The sequence below is a fragment of the Myxine glutinosa genome, chromosome 11 (assembly GCF_964187855.1).
Source record: "Myxine glutinosa chromosome 11, kmMyxGlut1.1, whole genome shotgun sequence".
Taxonomy (NCBI): Eukaryota; Metazoa; Chordata; class Myxini; order Myxiniformes; family Myxinidae; genus Myxine; species Myxine glutinosa.
In genome coordinates, this window is record NC_136271.1 from 137,595,543 (window position 1) to 137,615,034 (window position 19,492).

The window sequence follows — 19,492 nt, forward strand, 5'->3', positions numbered from 1 at the left end:
TGTTAGCCATGGGTCCTAAGAAGGATAATGCTAGTGTTTCCAAGCGTAATGTGGTTACGATGGAAGATAAGTTAAATCTGATTAAAAGGTATGAAAAAGGTGAAAAAGTGTCGGAGATAACGCATAGACCTGATCGCGAATCGGAACCGCAATGCGTCATGGGATCGGAAAGGGGCAATAGCGCCGCCGGCGGTCGCTGTCACTTTGACAGACTGCTTGTTTACATTGACACACTACGTGATCCTTACCACTTTAAACTACTTTGAGGACTTTTTTACTGTGACAAATTAACTGCGGACTGTGATCAGCTCATGAGCCAGTATTTGCAAGCCAAGGACACCGTCGCAAAACTGAAAGCCGCCATTGCAGTATGTAACAAGAAGCTTACTGTTTCGGACATAGCAAACTGTGATGAACTTGTGAAACTTTATACAGGTTTACCTAGTTATGACCTGTTTAAGTGGTTATTAGCAGAAGCATCCCCTCATGCACAGAACCTTCATTATTATAAGGGGAAATTATCAATGGAAGACAAGACCTGGCAAATAAACAATACTACAAAACTCGGAGTTAAGCGATCTCAATCTTTAGATGATCAACTACTCATGACACTCATGAAACTTTCGTTTAATCTTCGCGAGGAGGACCTCGTATTTTGCTTTGGATTAGGACAAAGCACCGTCTCCCAAGTTTTCTTCGCAAGTGTACAGCCAATATAAGTCAAGACCTACTCTCAAGTGCCTTGTTGGTATTACACCTAGCGGAACAATTTCATACATTTCCGAACCTACAGGAGGAAACACGTCGGACAAAAAAATTGTAAAGATGACGAACATTGTAGACAAGTTCCAGCCCGGCGATATTTGTATGGCCGATCGAGGTTTCAACATTCAGAAACTGTTCTTGCATAAGCAGGTTGTTTCTCTTCTCCAATGGGAACCCCCCTTTCCCTCAAATATTTCTTTAAATCGCTGGATTTTAATGCCAAAAAACGCTGAATTTCTTTCACATTAGCCATCTTCCTTTCCGTAAACACAGCGTCGATCGTAGACAGACGCTTCCTCTTCTGGGTTAGTGTTTACCTTTGCCCCCTTTTCGATCCCATCATGCTTTGCGGTGGAGCGCCCTCTGTTGATATTTACCGATTCGCGATAAGGTCTATGCCTTAGGGCTGCCACGGTCGACGGTATCGACCATCATTCATGATAGGGAACGTATTCTTGCATACGTCACTGAAAAAGCGCCGCCGGCTAAGACTGCTAAAATGTGTGTTTGTGTTCAGAAGAGACGCCATGTTTAAGGTGAATAACATAATCTTACTAGTACCCGACTGCAAAGCCACAATGAGCCGGCGAAGCCAAAGCCTCTTGCCACTATTTTACCCATCACTATGGCATCAGTAGGTTAGGTAGTTGGTAGTAGGTAGGTGTAGTAGGTACCGTACCTAGTTCAAAATGACACCATTTGCATTCTGGATGAGATTAAAATTTATAAATTTTCCTTCTTGATTAATTCGGTGAATTCCATCTCAACTTCGGATATTTCCGACCGTGAAAAACTATCCCCTACGGCCGCGAGATTTCTAAAAAATAATTCTTCGTCAATTTTAGAATATTTTATGCCGTTTTCAGCGTCCGAAATGTGGTAAAAAGCTTTTTTGAAATATATTTTCAAATGCTCGAATCTCATTGGTTCCGGTAATTGGTGACGATTTTCGTTGAAGACAACCAGGGCCCGGGGAACGAGGTTGGTCTTAAAGTATTTTAATTACAAATTAGAGGTGCATAAGATTGTGAATCAAACAAAGACGGGTGAAACAAACTCCTATTGAACTTTTTCGCAATTTTTTGATGCAGTCTTCTGCATCCGGAAGATGGCGGCCTCCATTGAGTGATTTGGTTTTTGAAATATTTTTTCAAATGCTCGAATCTCATTGGTTCCGGTGTTTGGTGACGATTTTCGTTGAAGATAACCAGGCCCGTGCGGGCCGAGGTTGGTCTTAAAGTATTTTAATTACAAATTAGAGGTGCATAAGATTGTGACTCAAAAAAAGACGGGTGAAACAAACTCTGTTGAACTTTTTTCAATTTGTTATGCATACTTCCGCATCCGCAAGATGGTGGCCTCCATTGAGCGATTTGGTACGTCAAAGCTTCGAAATTCTCAAGGGATCCAGCAAAATCTGGCTTTTCAACATAATACGTACGCGTTCATTCACAACACCGGCTTCGCCGGGTATGAATTTTATTTATTATTCTTTACAAATTCATTTATTAATTGTGTTCATTACTCGTTAAAAAATATGACCAAAATGTGTTTTTAGTGTTCTTTAAGGTTTAGCGATAGTTATATACTTTCGCGAGTTATTTACTCTAGTTTTACGGTGTTTGTCTTCATTTTAAGGCATTTTTAAGGCTTTTTTTTTTTTTTTTGTATACAAGATCGAGGCTCGTGAAAGAGCTAAAAGGCATTACGCCCAGTTTACGTCAAAAACCGAGTTACGTCATGGCTTATGGAACCAATTAATGACGTAGGCCGGGGTATTACTATATATATATACACATATATATACATATTGTTATGAATTTGGTAATGCAACATCTAGAGCTAGGTAGATCTGAATAGGTAGGTATTCGGCTGTCGTGACAGGGACTCTACATGTAATAAGTTATTGATGTTTAGGCGGTTGTCGGGGTAAGATGTATGAGTGTGGATCTACCTGGAGATTCGAATAGTGAGGGGTTAAAGGTAACGCCCCTGTGAGTATCACCTAGTAATCAAACCTTTGTCCTTTATGGCACTGCAAACCACATAAACATTAGTTAGGTCCTTAGCGCAACATTAAATAATCCCCTTTCCCTGACAAGGACTTCGTATTAAATTGACAGGAAACCAGGCCAAAAACACCGCCACGGCTGGCCGCCACCGTGTACACCTCCAAAGGCCTACAAACCGGGCCGGCACGTGTTATGCCAGGACCGCAGGGTCGCGTAACGGGGGAGATGTTAGGAGTCGCATGCCGTAGAGGGCGTGACCGGCGAGCTGGGACCATATGATTGGCTGAGGAGTGCGCGAATGTGACGTCATCGGGGAGAGATATATGCGACGGTCGGACGCCATTTTCGCTAGTTGAGTTCGCCAGTTGAGTCTCTCTGAGTTCGCCAGTTGAGTCTCTCTGAGTTCGCCAGTTGAGTCTCTCTGAGTTCGCGAGTTGAGTTGCGATCTGATCTCGAGTCGTCCCAGTTCGTTGAACAGTTGAGTAGAGCGTCCCAGTTCGGTACCGGAGTGGCAGTTGAGAGAAGTGAGAGCTCGTGGCAGTTGACGGTTCGTGCCATTTTCTACAGTTCGTGACCACAGCTCGTTGCAGTTGGCAGTTGGCACTCGGCACTCAGCAGTTGGCAGTTGGCACTTGGTTTTTGGTTGCTTCGTGCAGCCCTGCGTTGGACCGACGAGGCCTGGTGGCGCTTGGAGGCGGAGGCAGAGGGCCGTGGAACTTGGAGCGAGGTGTGCGATCGGGCCGAAAGGAGCGGTGTTGGACGGCAGCCACAAGGACGACAAAGACAGATAAGCCCGGATCCGCGTACACTGTACACGACGTGACTTGTTATTTTCGTATTAATCTCCCTCGTTTTGTGTCTGATATCAGTCGTGTGGGGACGTCCCGATTTAGTTATTAGTATTACCGGCGCGTGCTTTTTCACTGGCTTTACTTTTAATAATAAATCCTTATATTATTTTCTGTACATATTTGAACGCAGTTTCCTGGGTGTTTCATTTTAATAGATAAGGCTGCGGAGCCTTCGCTGCGTCCCGCCATTTCGCGCGTTGGTGTTGAACGTGAGTCCGCCATTGAGTGTTCGCCTCGGGAGTTAAAGTCTCGCAATCGGTCATCCGTAACGGTGGTGTTAATCACGGTTACGCGACAAGTGGTGTCAGGAGTGTAGGATTTGAACCCGTCGGACAAATTTTTTTTGTCCGCGGCGAGACATCGACACGGTCGGACAAATTTTTTTTGTCCGCGGGGCGACATCGACACGGTCGGGCGTACATTGCGCCCGACGTTCGAACGCAAAATTGTTATAGGCGAGGCGGAGAAATTTAGTAATCAATTGGGCATACGGAGCGCGATATCGCGTCTTCGTCAAATTTAAATTGTGTTACTGGAATTATTAAAATAAATACGCGCGCGGGAAACAATCTTCCGGAAAGCGGATGTCGGAAATTGACGAGATGGAAGTACGCAGCGAGGCCTCCGTCAGCGTCGGGAGTGAGCCGGAAATGGGGGATAAGGAGGATAGCGTTGGAACTTTCCCCGCCGCTGGGACGGCCCCGATAGATCTCCAGACCATAGTAAATTTAATAAATGCTCAGAGGGCCGATAGTGAGCGATTGGGAGAGCAGATGGACCGAATGATTAACAAAATGAAGGAACAAACGAGTAAATTGAAGGAAGGACGAACGAATGGTGCTGGGGGGGCACAGGAGAAGCCAAAGGTGGCAAAAATTGAATCGGAACGGGGGGAAGCTAGATTGGGAACAGGAGAGAGTACGGCCCATGCAGATGTGCACGGGGCTCAGGAGCCGGGAATGGCAAAATTGGGAATTGCACAGGGAATGGCAATTGAAGTAAATAGGGAGACTGCAGGTGCAGAGGTGGATGGGGAATGTCCACAGGTGGATGAGGAATGTGTACAGGTAGAGGGGGAATGCCTGCAGGTAAACGTGGAGTGTCCACAGGTGAGCGGGGAAGGAAATTTGGAATGTGAGAGTTGTAATGGGGAATGTTTCCCACATTCTGGCCTGGTTGTTTATCGGGACCGTGTGGATGTCACAACACCCCAACCGGGGGATGAATTTGGAATTGTGCAGCACCAGGGCGGTGGTGCGGAGCAAGAGGGGGTAGAGTTTTTGGGGGTCCATGCGATAGAGCCGGACCGGGTATTTATTGGGGATATTGATCAAAGCCTGGCGGGGCCAGGAATGATTTCTAATGATGAGGATGATTTGATCCAGCGGCTGGAGACCTGTGACAGTCCCATGGAGGTAGAGCTTGTTCAGGCCCAAAGGAGTCTGGGGGAAGAGGTGAGTTGGTCCGAGGAGGTGGTTGGAATGACCGAGGGGACGCTCACTGTACACTGCTATTTGGAAACCGAGGCTCCAAAATTGGACAACCAGTTGGGGGAGTGTGTTGGCTCCGGGCTGGATTTGGATCTTGGAGGATCGGGAGATAGAGCTTCTGGAGATTTGGTCCCTGTAGGGAATTTGGATCAACTGCAGGGAGGGGCAGAACAACCGGTGGTAGAGGTTGTTCCCTGCAGCTGCGGTTTGGCGGTGGGAATGAAAATTTGTAAAATAAAATTTAAAATAAAATTACAATGGGAACTTGATTTGGAGCAGCCATGGTTGGGATTGGTCCCCGGGCTGCGGGATCTGGATATGGAGAGGTCATGGGTGATGGCCTCGGGCAAAAGTTGCCCCTTTCAAAATTTGGGTATGCCAGCCAGCTGGGGGGCTGTGATGGCGAGATTTGGACGTGGGGTCCAGCCTTGGGTGTCGAGGTACGACCTGGGTCCCACGGGGGGTCTGGTGGAGTGTGGCGTCCCTTGTCCGTCGGGGCGCCGTCCGAGCTGGTGGCTCGGGCCGGCAGGGTCACCGGACCCTGGTGGGGGTTAAGACCTCCAGAGGGGTCCGAGGTGGTTTCTCAAGCCTGGGTTGGCATTTATTGAGGACCACTAGGGGGAGGTGTTGTGGGTCGCGCTTTGGTGGTGGCACTGCGGACGGCCAACTTGGGACTGATGTGGTGACCACCCGGGCATGCGGCCTGGCACTCTCCTCCAGGGACTCTGGGACAACCAGCATGTGGTGACCTGGCATGGTGGTTGGTCTATGGACGCGGGTCAAACCGAATGGACAGGGATGGAGATAGCCTGCCGGACAACCATTGGGGCATCTGTGGAACGTGATGGTGTGAGTGACCTTCCACAGATGCTCCGTTGTGATTTATGGACTCTCGGGTTGGGAAGAGAGCCATGGGGATGTGAATCGGGAGATGTGTAACGAGCCGAGCATATGGGCCATGCTCGGCTGGCATGTGTATGGCAAAGCATCCTTCTTTGGTGAGGTGAGTGAAATGTGACAAATGGTTGGCATGGGTAATCTGTGGGTTAGATGCAAATTTAAGGGTGGATTGTGAAATGCCATGGTGGACACTGTATAGTGACGCCATTATTGATCCAGGTGTGTAGACCAAAGTGTTGGAGGCTGTGATGAAATTAATAGGGTAGCAAGACACAGCTTTCAACTGGTTGCGGGGGCAACTGTGCTGATATTTGGGACGCGGGATGATGGGGATGTAGTTGTGTAGCCTGAGGGTCAACGTGGTGCTGTGCGTGTCCGAGGTGTGTGGACCATGTCTTCTGGGTGGGTCCCCTGGTGGAGCATGGCTGTTGACTGGACCTTGGTGTGGTCAAGTGTGGGTGAGCACTGGGGGGGCTGCAGTTTTGTAGTCGGACTGGGGGATGATGGGGAGGTGCAGGGGACGTGGCTGTAGGGATGCCACGCACTGCGACCGTGCCCCCCAGGGCCGAGGTTGTGTGTGCGGTAGTGTGTGTTGTGGCAGCAAGTGCTCACCACATTGGCCAGCTGGGGCTGCTGCAGCTGTGTTCCTCGCAGGGGGGCCGAAGGATGGATGGTGGGTCGCACCCTTATGGACACTCATGGGCCATGTTGGCGTTTTGACTGCTCACCTTGTCCCGGTGACCCTTGCACGGTAGAGGTGCAGAGCTGTCGTGGCCACAGGTAGTTGTGTAGTGATGATCACCGTTGGATGCGGATCCACATACCTGCCAGTGTAGTGGGGACAAAAGAGAAATTTGGAAGGATTTGGTAGGCCCAATGTGAAATTTTGGGAATTGTATGGGTGGATTGCACTTTGAACCTGACCAACCTGCAACTACCTGCACTTGAGGTGAGTGTTTTGAGGAGTACTGTCCCAGGCTTCAGGATTTGCTTTGGGAAATTGGGGACATGTAATTTGGAGTTGGGAGGCGGGTGTGAGTGATGACATGGCCGGTGAGGGGATGGAATGGGAGCCACAGTGTCTTGTGGGTGGCGTATGTTTTTGTATTGTGGTTAGGTGTTTTGATGTGGTCGTGAGAGTGGAACCTGGAGAGTGAGTGATGATTATTGGAGATAATGAGGGGCGATAATTGTGCTTTTTGGAAATGTGCTAATGGAAATGTGTAAGGATTCAATGATTCGAACTGTGAATGGGATTTCACATTGGCAGGCCATGGCAAGCCTTGTAACACCTTTTACACCATCTATGAATTGTACTGAATTGTGCTGAGTTGTGTGGAGAATTGAATGGCAGCGGGGGAGGAAGTGTGTTTTGGGGTCTTGTGGGTGGGGAAGGTGTGTGTGTCCGCAGGTACAGAGCAAGCTCTGAGGAGCGATGCCTGCGGGCCCCCCCTCTGCGGCAATTACCCCTGGCAGCCGGTGGTAACTGGAAATTGGAGCTCGTCGGTGGAGGGTCTGGTTGGGCGCCGCGGGGTGAGGAAGTCCCCCGGTGACCCGTGTTGCTGCGTGAAAGCAGGAGGCAAAGGAGCCTGGTGTGTGTGGAGACCCTCACCGGCGAGGTAACGGCGGAAAGGGGCTGTTGGGCTGTCACGGGGCCAAGAGGTAAAGGGGGGGGGGCAATGAATTTGTAAGTCGGTTGACTTGTTTTTGGGACTGCGGGCACCACAGCCTGATGCGCCCCCACCATCTTTTGTGCGGTACCTCCCCGCTGCCTAGTTGAGGAATGCACACACACGTGAATGACATCAATGCCATGGTCCTGCAGGGGGTGTATTGGGAATAAGTGCTTTGTTGATTTTTGAAATGCCTTGATGACCTATGGAATGAGAATGAGTGGTTAAGGGGTCTGTGTTGCATGAATGTGGGCGAAATCCACCGAGCCGTGTCACTCACCTGTAACATCTGGACAGGGCCCGTGGAAAAATTTAGGGGGATGCATTGGGGATGGCCCCGCAGGTAAGGTTGTGTCTTGTGGCATCCACCGGGGGACGCGGTCTGTAGACCGGGGTATGTACAAAGGTTAGAGTTTTGAGTTTTGGAAAGATGGTTAAGTTTTGTGGTTAAGTTAGTGTTGTGTGTTGTTGTTTCCTCCCTCCACAGGAACAACGAAGAAGATGTACATACTTGCATGATGGTTAAGGGGTTCAGCATGTTAAGGAAGTGTAGGTAGGTAGTCCGACTCACTTCCCACAGCCCTTCCTGATTTATTTCATAGGTTAATTAAGTGTGTGACAGTAAGTGTTAAGGCTGGAATGGTAGCCCTGCGGTGAACCTTGCAGGAGCTACGGTTCCAGGGGGGGGGGCTGTGTTATGAATTTGGTAATGCAACATCTAGAGCTAGGTAGATCTGAATAGGTAGGTATTCGGCTGTCGTGACAGGGACTCTACATGTAATAAGTTATTGATGTTTAGGCGGTTGTCGGGGTAAGATGTATGAGTGTGGATCTACCTGGAGATTCGAATAGTGAGGGGTTAAAGGTAACGCCCCTGTGAGTATCACCTAGTAATCAAACCTTTGTCCTTTATGGCACTGCAAACCACATAAACATTAGTTAGGTCCTTAGCGCAACATTAAATAATCCCCTTTCCCTGACAAGGACTTCGTATTAAATTGACAGGAAACCAGGCCAAAAACACCGCCACGGCTGGCCGCCACCGTGTACACCTCCAAAGGCCTACAAACCGGGCCGGCACGTGTTATGCCAGGACCGCAGGGTCGCGTAACGGGGGAGATGTTAGGAGTCGCATGCCGTAGAGGGCGTGACCGGCGAGCTGGGACCATATGATTGGCTGAGGAGTGCGCGAATGTGACGTCATCGGGGAGAGATATATGCGACGGTCGGACGCCATTTTCGCTAGTTGAGTTCGCCAGTTGAGTCTCTCTGAGTTCGCCAGTTGAGTCTCTCTGAGTTCGCCAGTTGAGTCTCTCTGAGTTCGCGAGTTGAGTTGCGATCTGATCTCGAGTCGTCCCAGTTCGTTGAACAGTTGAGTAGAGCGTCCCAGTTCGGTACCGGAGTGGCAGTTGAGAGAAGTGAGAGCTCGTGGCAGTTGACGGTTCGTGCCATTTTCTACAGTTCGTGACCACAGCTCGTTGCAGTTGGCAGTTGGCACTCGGCACTCAGCAGTTGGCAGTTGGCACTTGGTTTTTGGTTGCTTCGTGCAGCCCTGCGTTGGACCGACGAGGCCTGGTGGCGCTTGGAGGCGGAGGCAGAGGGCCGTGGAACTTGGAGCGAGGTGTGCGATCGGGCCGAAAGGAGCGGTGTTGGACGGCAGCCACAAGGACGACAAAGACAGATAAGCCCGGATCCGCGTACACTGTACACGACGTGACTTGTTATTTTCGTATTAATCTCCCTCGTTTTGTGTCTGATATCAGTCGTGTGGGGACGTCCCGATTTAGTTATTAGTATTACCGGCGCGTGCTTTTTCACTGGCTTTACTTTTAATAATAAATCCTTATATTATTTTCTGTACATATTTGAACGCAGTTTCCTGGGTGTTTCATTTTAATAGATAAGGCTGCGGAGCCTTCGCTGCGTCCCGCCATTTCGCGCGTTGGTGTTGAACGTGAGTCCGCCATTGAGTGTTCGCCTCGGGAGTTAAAGTCTCGCAATCGGTCATCCGTAACGGTGGTGTTAATCACGGTTACGCGACAATATACACACACATATATATACATATACACACACATATATATATACATATACACACATATATATATATATATATATATATATATATATATATATATATATATATATATATATATATATATATATATATATATATACATACATACACGTACACACATATATATACATATACACATATGTATATACATACATATATACATATACACATATATATATATATATAATTATATAAACATACACATATATATATACAGTCACGTGAAAACGTAAGTACACCCCATGTAAAGTTTTGACTTTTTCAACATATTTCAACATACAGCTATTTGATCTTCATTTCAACAATATTGATAGATAAAGGTGATATAATATAACAAATATCATGAAACATTTACATTTTGAAGTCCATTGTATAATTTAAATAAACATAAATGCAAATTTCACATGTGGAAAAAGTAAGTACTGTACACCCCTACATTTATCACTACTTCAAATACCTAAAATCTACAAGTGGAGAAGATTCCAAACAACTGCCAACTTGTTGAGGCCAGGCCGCCCCAGCAAGTTCAGCCCGAGAGCAGACCGCAAGATGATGAAAGAAGTCTCTCAGAACCCCAGAATCTTATCACGGGACCTACAGGTAGCTCTTGCCACTGTTGATGTCAAAGTGCACGAGTCTACCATTAGAAAGAGGCTGCACAAATTTGACCTACATGGGAGGTGTGCCAGGAGGAAACCTTTGCTGTCCAGAAAGAACATCAGGGCAAGACTAAAGTTTGCCATTGAACACCTCGGCAAAGACCAGCACTTCTGGAACAATGTGCTCTGGACAGATGAGTCAAAGGTGGAGCTCTTTGGCCACAGTACCAGAAGACATGTTTGGCGAAAACCAAAGACAGCATTTGACCACAAGAACCTGATACCAACTGTAAAGCATGGTGGTGGAAATATTATGGTTTGGGGCAGCTTTGCTGCATCAGGGCCTGGGCAGCTCACCATCATAGAATCCACGATGAATTCTTCATTGTGCCAGAGGGTGCTTGAGGATAATGTGAGGCCATCTGTTGGAAAGTTGAAGCTCAACTGAAGGTGGACCTTGCAACATGACAATGACCCTAAACATACCAGTAAATCCACCAAGGAATGGCTGAAAAGAAAGAAATGGAGGGTTCTGGAATGGCCAAGTCAAAGCCCGGATCTAAATCCCATCGAGATGTTGTGGGGGATTTGAAACGAGCTGTGCATGCAAGAAACCCTTCAAACATCGCACAGCTGAAAGAATTCTGCATGGAGGAGTGGGCAAAAATTTCTCCCAGTCGATGTCAGAGACTGGTAGACAGTTATAAGAAACGCCTACTTGAGGTTGTTTTTGCCAAAGGGGGCAATACCACCTATTAGAGCCAAGGGTGTACTTACTTTTTCCATGTGCGAAATTTGCATTTATGTTTATTTAAATTATACAATGGACTACACAATGTAAATGTTTCATGATATTTGTTATATTATATCACCTTTATCTATCACTAGTGTTGAAATGAAGATCAAATAGCTGTATGTTGAAATATGTTGAAAAAGTCAAAACTTTACATGGGGTGCACTTACTTTTTCACGTGACTGTATATACATATACATACACATATATATACATAACATATACACACACACATATACATAACATATACACACACTCACACACACACACACACACACACACACACACACACACACACACACACACACACACACACACACACACACATACACACACACAAACTGACATAAGTAGTATACACGATTGTATGACGTGCATTAAAATTACAAACCCCCCATTGTCATTCAAGAGCCTGTTCCTGTGTGTGCTCGAGTTTCCACAGAGAGCGCGATCCCGCCATCTCGGGGACAATGCCACCGAGCTCGAATATCATGGATAAATGGACACACACACACACAAAATACGCGGGTCCGGCGGTCACCTGAACGTGAGGTAGGTAGAACGTGAGTGATACTGAAGTGCTACTTTCGGGTAGAGTAACGCGTCCCTGAAGTACACCGACGACGGCTCGGGAAACTCTCGCCACGTGTGCGCTACGAACGGCCAAAGCTGATGAAATAGCAAGGGAAGCCGTCGTCATCACCCCCACCACTCCCACCCATGCGTTATTTAATTCTTTATTTCACCAATTTCGCGCTTCGGTGCATCATGGATGCGATCCTGAGGGGATCGCACACTTGTTATACACACCAAACATCACACTTGCACACACTAGTAAACATAACAAATATGTTCGAGTTCCAGAAGTTAAAAAAGTGAAATAAAACCATAACGTACTACTTTTGTACCACTGCGACAATAAGGGCAGAAACGAAAGCTCCTATTAATCCTGAAGGTTCATCGATACTTTTATAATTATGCAATATTAACTTAACAACTGATTTAGCTTGCTCGGTATAAAACTATTTTATCCATATGAATGGCCGGCCCCTTGGTACCTTCGCCCCTCCCTTTGACCACACCCCCAGACACGCGTCATTCAGAAACGTATGTTGTATGGAGGGTCCCTCCAAATTTGGATTATTCACCTTTGCAGGAACTTCCTGTTATCCTTCTGCTTGGATTGGACATCAGCTCAAACCTTACCTGAGAAAAGTACATCTCCGCGGTATTGGCTGCTTATTTCGTGCTCGGCGATACCTTTCTCAAGCTGCTTTTCTCCATCTATACAAGGCCACGACACTACCTGTTATGGAGTATCATTGCCATATTGGGCTCGTGCCCCAACCTGTCACCTATCTCTTCTTGACAGAATCCAGCGACGTGCCGCCATTCAGGTGGGACAGGAGTTGGCATCATCCCTGGAACCTTTCTCAGTCCACCGCTCTGTTGCTTCCTTGAGCCTTTTCTATCGATTTTATCCTGGAATGTGCTCTGAGGGTCTTCCACAGGTTGTTCCACCTGCGCGTATTTTTAGTCGCGCAACACGTTTGGCAGTTTTTTCCATTCATAAACTGTATCTCAGGTGTAAGACTATGAGGTGTAAGACTATGAGGTGTAAAATTATGAGGTGTAAGACTATGAGGTGTAAAACTATGAGGTGTAAGACTATGAGGTGTAAGACTATGAGGTGTAAGACCGAGGTGTAAGACTATGAGGTGTAAGACTATGAGGTGTAAGACCGAGGTGTAAGACTATGAGGTGTAAGACCGAGGTGCAAGACTATGAGGTGTAAGACCGAGGTGTAAGACAATGAGGTGTAAGACTATGAGGTGTAAGACCGAGGTGTAGGACTATGAGGTGTAAGACCGAGGTGTAAGACTATGAGGTGTAAGACTATGAGGTGTAAGACCGAGGTGTAAGACTATGAGGTGTAAGACTATGAGGTATTCTAGTTTTTCCCCACCGTACTGCCTCACTCTGGAACAGTTTACCTGCATCTTGCTTTCAACCTCCACCCCAACATACCTCTATTCAAGAGGAATGTCAATAGATTCCTCCTTTCTGTCTTATAATAATATCTATACTTGTCTTTGCTTTGCGCAGCCCTCACCGCGAGTGGCCTTGTAGGCTTTGTGGTGGGAAAAATCCCATTAAAAAAGGTTTAGTGACGTCAGAATTTTGTGCAGCCTCGACCAGACGTACCACATGGTCATATTGATGTGCAATGGATATATATATATATATATATATATATATATATATATATATATTGTTACAGATACGACTTTGATGGTATGGTGGGCCGAGCGGGATGGCCGCCGTATCCGTACAAGTTACCCGATTGTACTCGAACGTCGACGAAGCCGCGCTATGCTGGCTCAATAGGAAAGAGAAGACACCCGGCTGGGTTATAATGACACAATACGACACCAGGGGTTCAGTTCTCAAGTATATTCGTACGGAAAAAGGTTAGATTACAAGGACAAGAGGGAAACATAGGAAGGTGGGCACTTAAACACACTCTTATATTAACCCTAGACAGACCACAGATAAACGGGACAAGGCTCACTCACACGGGGTTTGATGGCCAGGAAAGCGGCAGTCGATGGCTCAGGTGCACCTGGCTCAGGGACAGAATCGCGTACGGTGGTGTCCAGCAGATGCGGGGAGGTCGCTCAGCGCTCGTGGGTCGCGACTTTGGTGGAGATGCCGGGGAGGTCGCTCAGCGCTCGGGAGGGTGGCGTCTTGTCCTTCCAAGCTCGGGGCGCATCTTACGTCACGTCCGGCGCGGGGCCGCGTATATCCGGCGGGGAGTCACGCCCTCGCTCGTTAGCTCCGCCCCATATGGCATCGGCCCATGGCTTCTCATTGGGTGCGGGGGTTACCGGCTCCGCCCTTGACGAGGGGCCGACAGGGAGCCCCCTTCTGGGTAACCCCGTCGAGCACATGTTCAATGGCGGCCAACCGAGCCGGAGTGAGGACGCAAAGCCGCTGTTGTTGTGGTTGTTGTTGGAGCTTGAGATGATGGGAAGAGATGCGGGGAGGTATGGGAAGGTCCTAAACTCCTACTGGTGCCATATCATCACATTCTGGTGCAACGAAGAGTCATAATTAATGGAAACAAGTCCTTAACTGACATAGATTAAGAATAACTAGCAAGATGTCCTATAATTGTCTACGTGTGGTGCGGGGGACCTGGGCACGACATTTAATGGGGGGATGAAGGGGAAGATCGGCTCTAATGGGTGTTGTTTACAGACAATGGGACTAGGGAATGGGGTAAGGGAGAGTTGGGGAGTATCGGAGAAAATAGGGGAATATTTACAAGCGGATATGGAGGCCAAATTCCATATTCGCAACATTGCACCCTTCTCTACCCTCGGGGCGTCCCGACCCGATAAATCTTTACCTACTTTAGTGTGGCACGCAATGTAGTTCCCTCTACTATTAACTCTACCCTGAGTGCGACAGTTTTACAGATATTCACAAATGAGTAAATATGTCCCCCTGCGACGTTGCACCCTTCTCCTCACAGAAACACACCCACAGGATAACCGAATCCGGAAAGAATCCTCAAACTAAACATACAGCCGGTAGGGAGCATTATTTACAAGACTACGCTGCTATTTACACTACGATCCAGGACCTGTTTTTGGAGGAACACATGCAGATGTTATGCATAGAGAGAGCGCGCTTGCCAACATCGATACACCAACCCACGAGTGCTCTGTGGCCGACGGCCTTTAATAACGTGCAGAGCACCCTTTCCCAGCATCAAAAGCACCACCCCACCACCAATCGGTGCAGTCACCATTGTTCAATGAATAAAAATAACTTCAACAACCCCTAACCCTGCAGGTGTCTCTTGCTCTTCGTGTGGTGCACTTGGCCTTCTGGCTTCTTTCAAAAATAAAGAAAGGCGCCAACCGCGTCCATTTCTGTATTGTGGCCTTCAGTGGTGTCAACTAAAAGTGGTTCACCTGTATGGCATAGGTGCCACGTTGACCCATAGGTCCATCCACGGGTGGTGCTTGGCCGCAAAAGAACTGCGGTCCATTGTGGGTGGCCACAAACATTGCGGTCCATATGGTGTACCGATCCAGGCAGCGAACAGCGAAAGTGCAGGCCCACAACTGCGCAGCCAGCACCTCTCTCTCCTCACTCTCTACCCCAAAGCCAGATCCTCGGAGGTGGGAGACAAAAGAAGCAGACAAGTGAGCAAGGTGGTAAGGGCGCAAAAGTGCACGCAATGCAAGGTGATGCACACTGGGGGCACATGGGAACCAGGTGAGACAGGTACGTTCCTACCGTACGCCCCCCCCCCACCAGGTAACCTACATGGCCCCTCCCTTACCCCTTACTGTATCCACACAACACAACACTACCCATAAACATCTACTTTACAAATCAACAAACATCCCTACTGTCTTCCCCGTTCCTCCCATATACCAAATTCGTCTTCTCTCCCTCCTAACCAATCAAATTTGCCATTTTCAACTCTCATCAAAATTTGCCATCTCCAACTCAACATCAAAATTTGCCATCACCAATTCATCATCAGTCCCTCCTAGGGAGGGAGAGATGGAATCACCCCAATGTCTCATCCACGTCGTGATGCGTCTCACAAATCCTCACAGCAATTCTCATTTCTGCAACACTACCAAAGAAAACACAGGTGTGGAGTCATCATCATCACCACAGGCAAGTGGCTGCGTATGGTGCGACAGGTTCATCAATCCTAACTATCTCCTAAATGACTTTAACAACTTTACACTACCCGGGGTCTCTCTCCGGCCAAACCATTGGCCCTCTTACACTATGGGTTCTAAAAACCAATTCCCATTGGCCAAACTGTGGTGCTCTTCAATTTGGGGTCTCACTCCCCCGATTCATCTCCCGGTGCCCTCGCACAATTTCTGGGCTGCGGCGTGTACCTCTCCCAGTGGGTCTACCCACCTGCACACCTCCACCACTGCAGTTGCCTCCGAGCTTACCTGCTCCTCACCCTAACCTAACTACCTGGGGAAGGCCCTCTGGCTCTCTCCCCACTCCGTGCCCTCTCTGGCACTGGGCTGCCCGATCCACACCCGGGATCCTCAGGCACCCACTCACAACTACCGGCTCCCAGAGCCCACCTGCGGCCTCACCTGGCCGACATCCTCACAGTGGTGGAGTGCCCAACCAACTACACACACTAACAGGCTACACGCCCAGCCATTTCCACAACACTAATGCACCCATCCACAATACCATTCTGCAACCGCACCACAAGTGCCAATATCCCACCATAATTTACCTGCACCCTCTACCTAACACTTACACTACCCGCCCCGGGTACTCGTGAAAGGGGTCCACTCTTCCCCCATCCACACCTTCGCACCATGCACACCACTCCGTACCACTTACTCCAACTTTCTCCACACACCTGTACTTGCACACCTGTGCTCTCACACCTGGTGCCACCGGCACCCTTCTCTCCCCAAGCGCATTCGCGCTGATCCACACACTCACTACTCATACACTGCTCCACACACCTGTCCAGTTGCACACCTGTGCAATCACACCTGTTCCATCCTCACACACACGGCATCATCTCAGCTAACTACTCCCTTCTGAAACTTGCGCTTCCCAGTCGTCCCTTTAAACTATTGCGCTCCCTCGTCATTATCATCCATACTAATCTACCTGCGTCCCCACTACAGGTATCAGTCACTAACTAATCTTAACGTTACCTAAGGTCATCTTCTCTAGATCCCTACACACCATATCCTAACCCACCCGGGCTAGTTTTCACTGCCATACACCCCATAAGCTATTGCTCCTTTGCCCCACCTGTGAGGGATGGTGGATTTGCCATCCCACCACATCGGGGGTCTCTCACTACCAATTTTGCACATCAAATTGCAACAAATTAAAAATTTGCCAATCATCTGCCAATCACTGTACCATTACCAATCATCACTCTGCCAATCCTTTGCCAATCATCAAATTTTGCTTTTCTCTAATTTTGGGTCCAAAACACTAACCTCATCACCCAGTCGACTCACTAATACCTCTCGGTGCGCCAATTCCTGTCCAAAGCCCGGCTTCGTAAAGCCAAACAATGGATGCTGGTTGTTTTGTGCCAGCTGCTGGATGCGTCCGGCACTCGGTGCAGGGACGGGGGCTTACCCGTGCCGAGATCCCACGCACCACCTCGGCGTGGAGCCATCCAATGCCCCGATCTCGACCTGCCGGCACGTCTCACCACAAAGTGGTCGCCATGACGACCCTTTCTATCGGGCTGCCAGCTCCGCCTAGTGGAGCCTGGACGCGGCCGTTCAAAGCGAGGCCCAGCACGCACCGAGGGCCCGACTCGGCTATAAGTCGTTCTAAACTCTACCCCGTCTAACGTCGATGCTTCACCTGCATGCTTACATCCCGCAGCCCGTTCCTTGCTCACACATCCAGCCGTTTCCATGCCCCTCGTACCTTTCCTTACACACCCAGGTACCCTCATTCCACTCACAGCCTTGGTCACACACCTGACCACCGAACACTGTGGCACACATTCGTTAGTAGCACACCTCACCAACACACCGCTTCGCGCCCCCTCCTCAGTCACCTCCTCTGTGACAATCACAGGTGTGCTCTCATTCGCACACCCAACCACGTGCCTCACCACCAACTCCAGCGTGCATTCCCACTCACGCTCTACCATTCCCGGTGTGCATCCTTCCATCCCAGGTGTACATCCTCGCTCACCTGTCACAACAAACTCACTCTCCTTGTCACTCTCACTACTCTCACCTCCATTCTTGACAGCGCACTCACCCTTACTCTTGACAGCGCACTCTTTCCTCATGCACCTGTCCGTCACACACCTTTCTCGCGCACACTCTCCCGTTACACCCTCTGTAACACTCACCACAGGTGGACACTCTTCCTTACTTCTGACAGCGCACTCTTTCCTCATGCACCTGTCCGTCACACACCTTTCTCGCGCACACTCTTGCATTACACCCTCTGTAACACTCCCCACAGGTGTGCATTCTTCCTTGCCTTTGACAGCGCACTCTTTCCTCAGGCACCTGTCCGTTACACACCTTTCTCGCGCACACTCTCCCGTCACACCCTCTGTAACACTCACCACACCGCGCTTCCATGTGCTCCCTCGCACACGCGCTACGACCGACTCACTCTCGCCAGCACACTCACTCCTTGGCACGCACTTTTTACTCACACACCCCAGAGTCGGACTTTCTTGCACACCTCCATTTTCGCACACCAGACCTGTCGCACACTTCACCAACGGCCTCTCACGAACACCCGGGTCTATCTCGACCCCCAAGCCTCTTAAATCACCTGGCGCATCATACGCACGACCATATTGGTCACCACTTACACCGGGTCCTCTTCCTCTTCGCTTCTCCTCCATCACCTGCGAATCCCTCATCCGGTTAACGAGCACATCACGATCCAAACACAGACTTTGGACCAATTCTTTTATCTCCTCTTTTATCTCTTTGTTATCCCCTCTCCGTCGCTTCTTAATTTCGCTCACCCCTTCTTCCACTTCTTCTAATTTGTGCCTCACCTCTTTTATTCCCCGGTACGTCTCCTCAAGCTCGTCCTCCAAGGCTACCTTGACCGTTTCCAGGTGCGTCCTCACCTGCCGGTCCTTCGTCTCCATTACCTCTATCACGTCGTCCAACCTCGTTGTCAGTCCCTCACGTACCATCTGACATTCCCTCCTCGTCGCTACCAAGTCATCTTTTAGTTCTTTCTGTGTCGCCTTTAAACCTCCTAATACCGCAGTGTTCCTTTGAACCTGCTCCACTAACTCCGTCTGTCCCACCGTCAGCTGCTCCACCTCCTGCATCAGGTCCTCTATGCCCCCTTGTAACTTTACAGTCCCCTTTCTCACCTCTTTCTCCATGCGCTCCTTACAGTGCCTCACCTCCTCGCGCACTCCTCCGACCTCCTCACTCACTCCTCTTCTGATCTCCTCTCCCATCACTTGCATCTCCTGCCCAGATGCCACCCTCATCTGCTCCATTTCCTCCCTGTGAGCATCCAGTTTGGTTTCTACCCCCATTCTGACCCCCTCTATCTGCTGCTCCATTTGTTTAACTTCCCTTTCCGCTTGGTCCCTCATGTCCCTCAATTTGCCTTCCATACTGTTTTCTAACCCCTCTAACCCATTTTTCACTCCCTCTATCTGATTCTCCTGGGCAGCCATTCTATTTTCTACCCCCGTTAACCCATGTTTCACCTCTTTTATCCCGTTGTCTAACCCCTCAAAATTATTGTCTAACTTCCCAATTTTCTTGTCTAACTCCTCAAAATT

At 48.8% G+C, this 19,492-nt stretch overlaps 1 protein-coding gene across 3 annotated transcripts in view; it reads right to left on the reverse strand.

Moving 5' to 3' along the window:
• LOC137436810 (sodium-coupled neutral amino acid symporter 2) overlaps nucleotides 1-15,421 on the reverse strand; it is a 112,861-nt gene extending 97,440 nt beyond the window's left edge. The window contains exons 1-2 of one of the 3 annotated variants that reach the window (XM_068130935.2): nucleotides 13,155-13,173; nucleotides 11,702-11,829 (exon numbers count right to left, since the gene is read on the reverse strand). Coding sequence is in view for 1 of the 3 variants with exons in the window: in XM_078765906.1 (XP_078622032.1) it covers nucleotides 15,144-15,249 (106 nt within the window). In the remaining 2 variants the exon portion in view is untranslated. Of the gene's footprint in view, nucleotides 1-11,701; nucleotides 11,830-12,060; nucleotides 12,206-13,154; nucleotides 13,174-15,143 lie in introns of those variants that run through there. The other 2 variants (XM_068130934.2, XM_078765906.1) reach the window with 2 other exon arrangements.
• Between the last annotated feature and the right edge of the window lie 4,071 nt (nucleotides 15,422-19,492).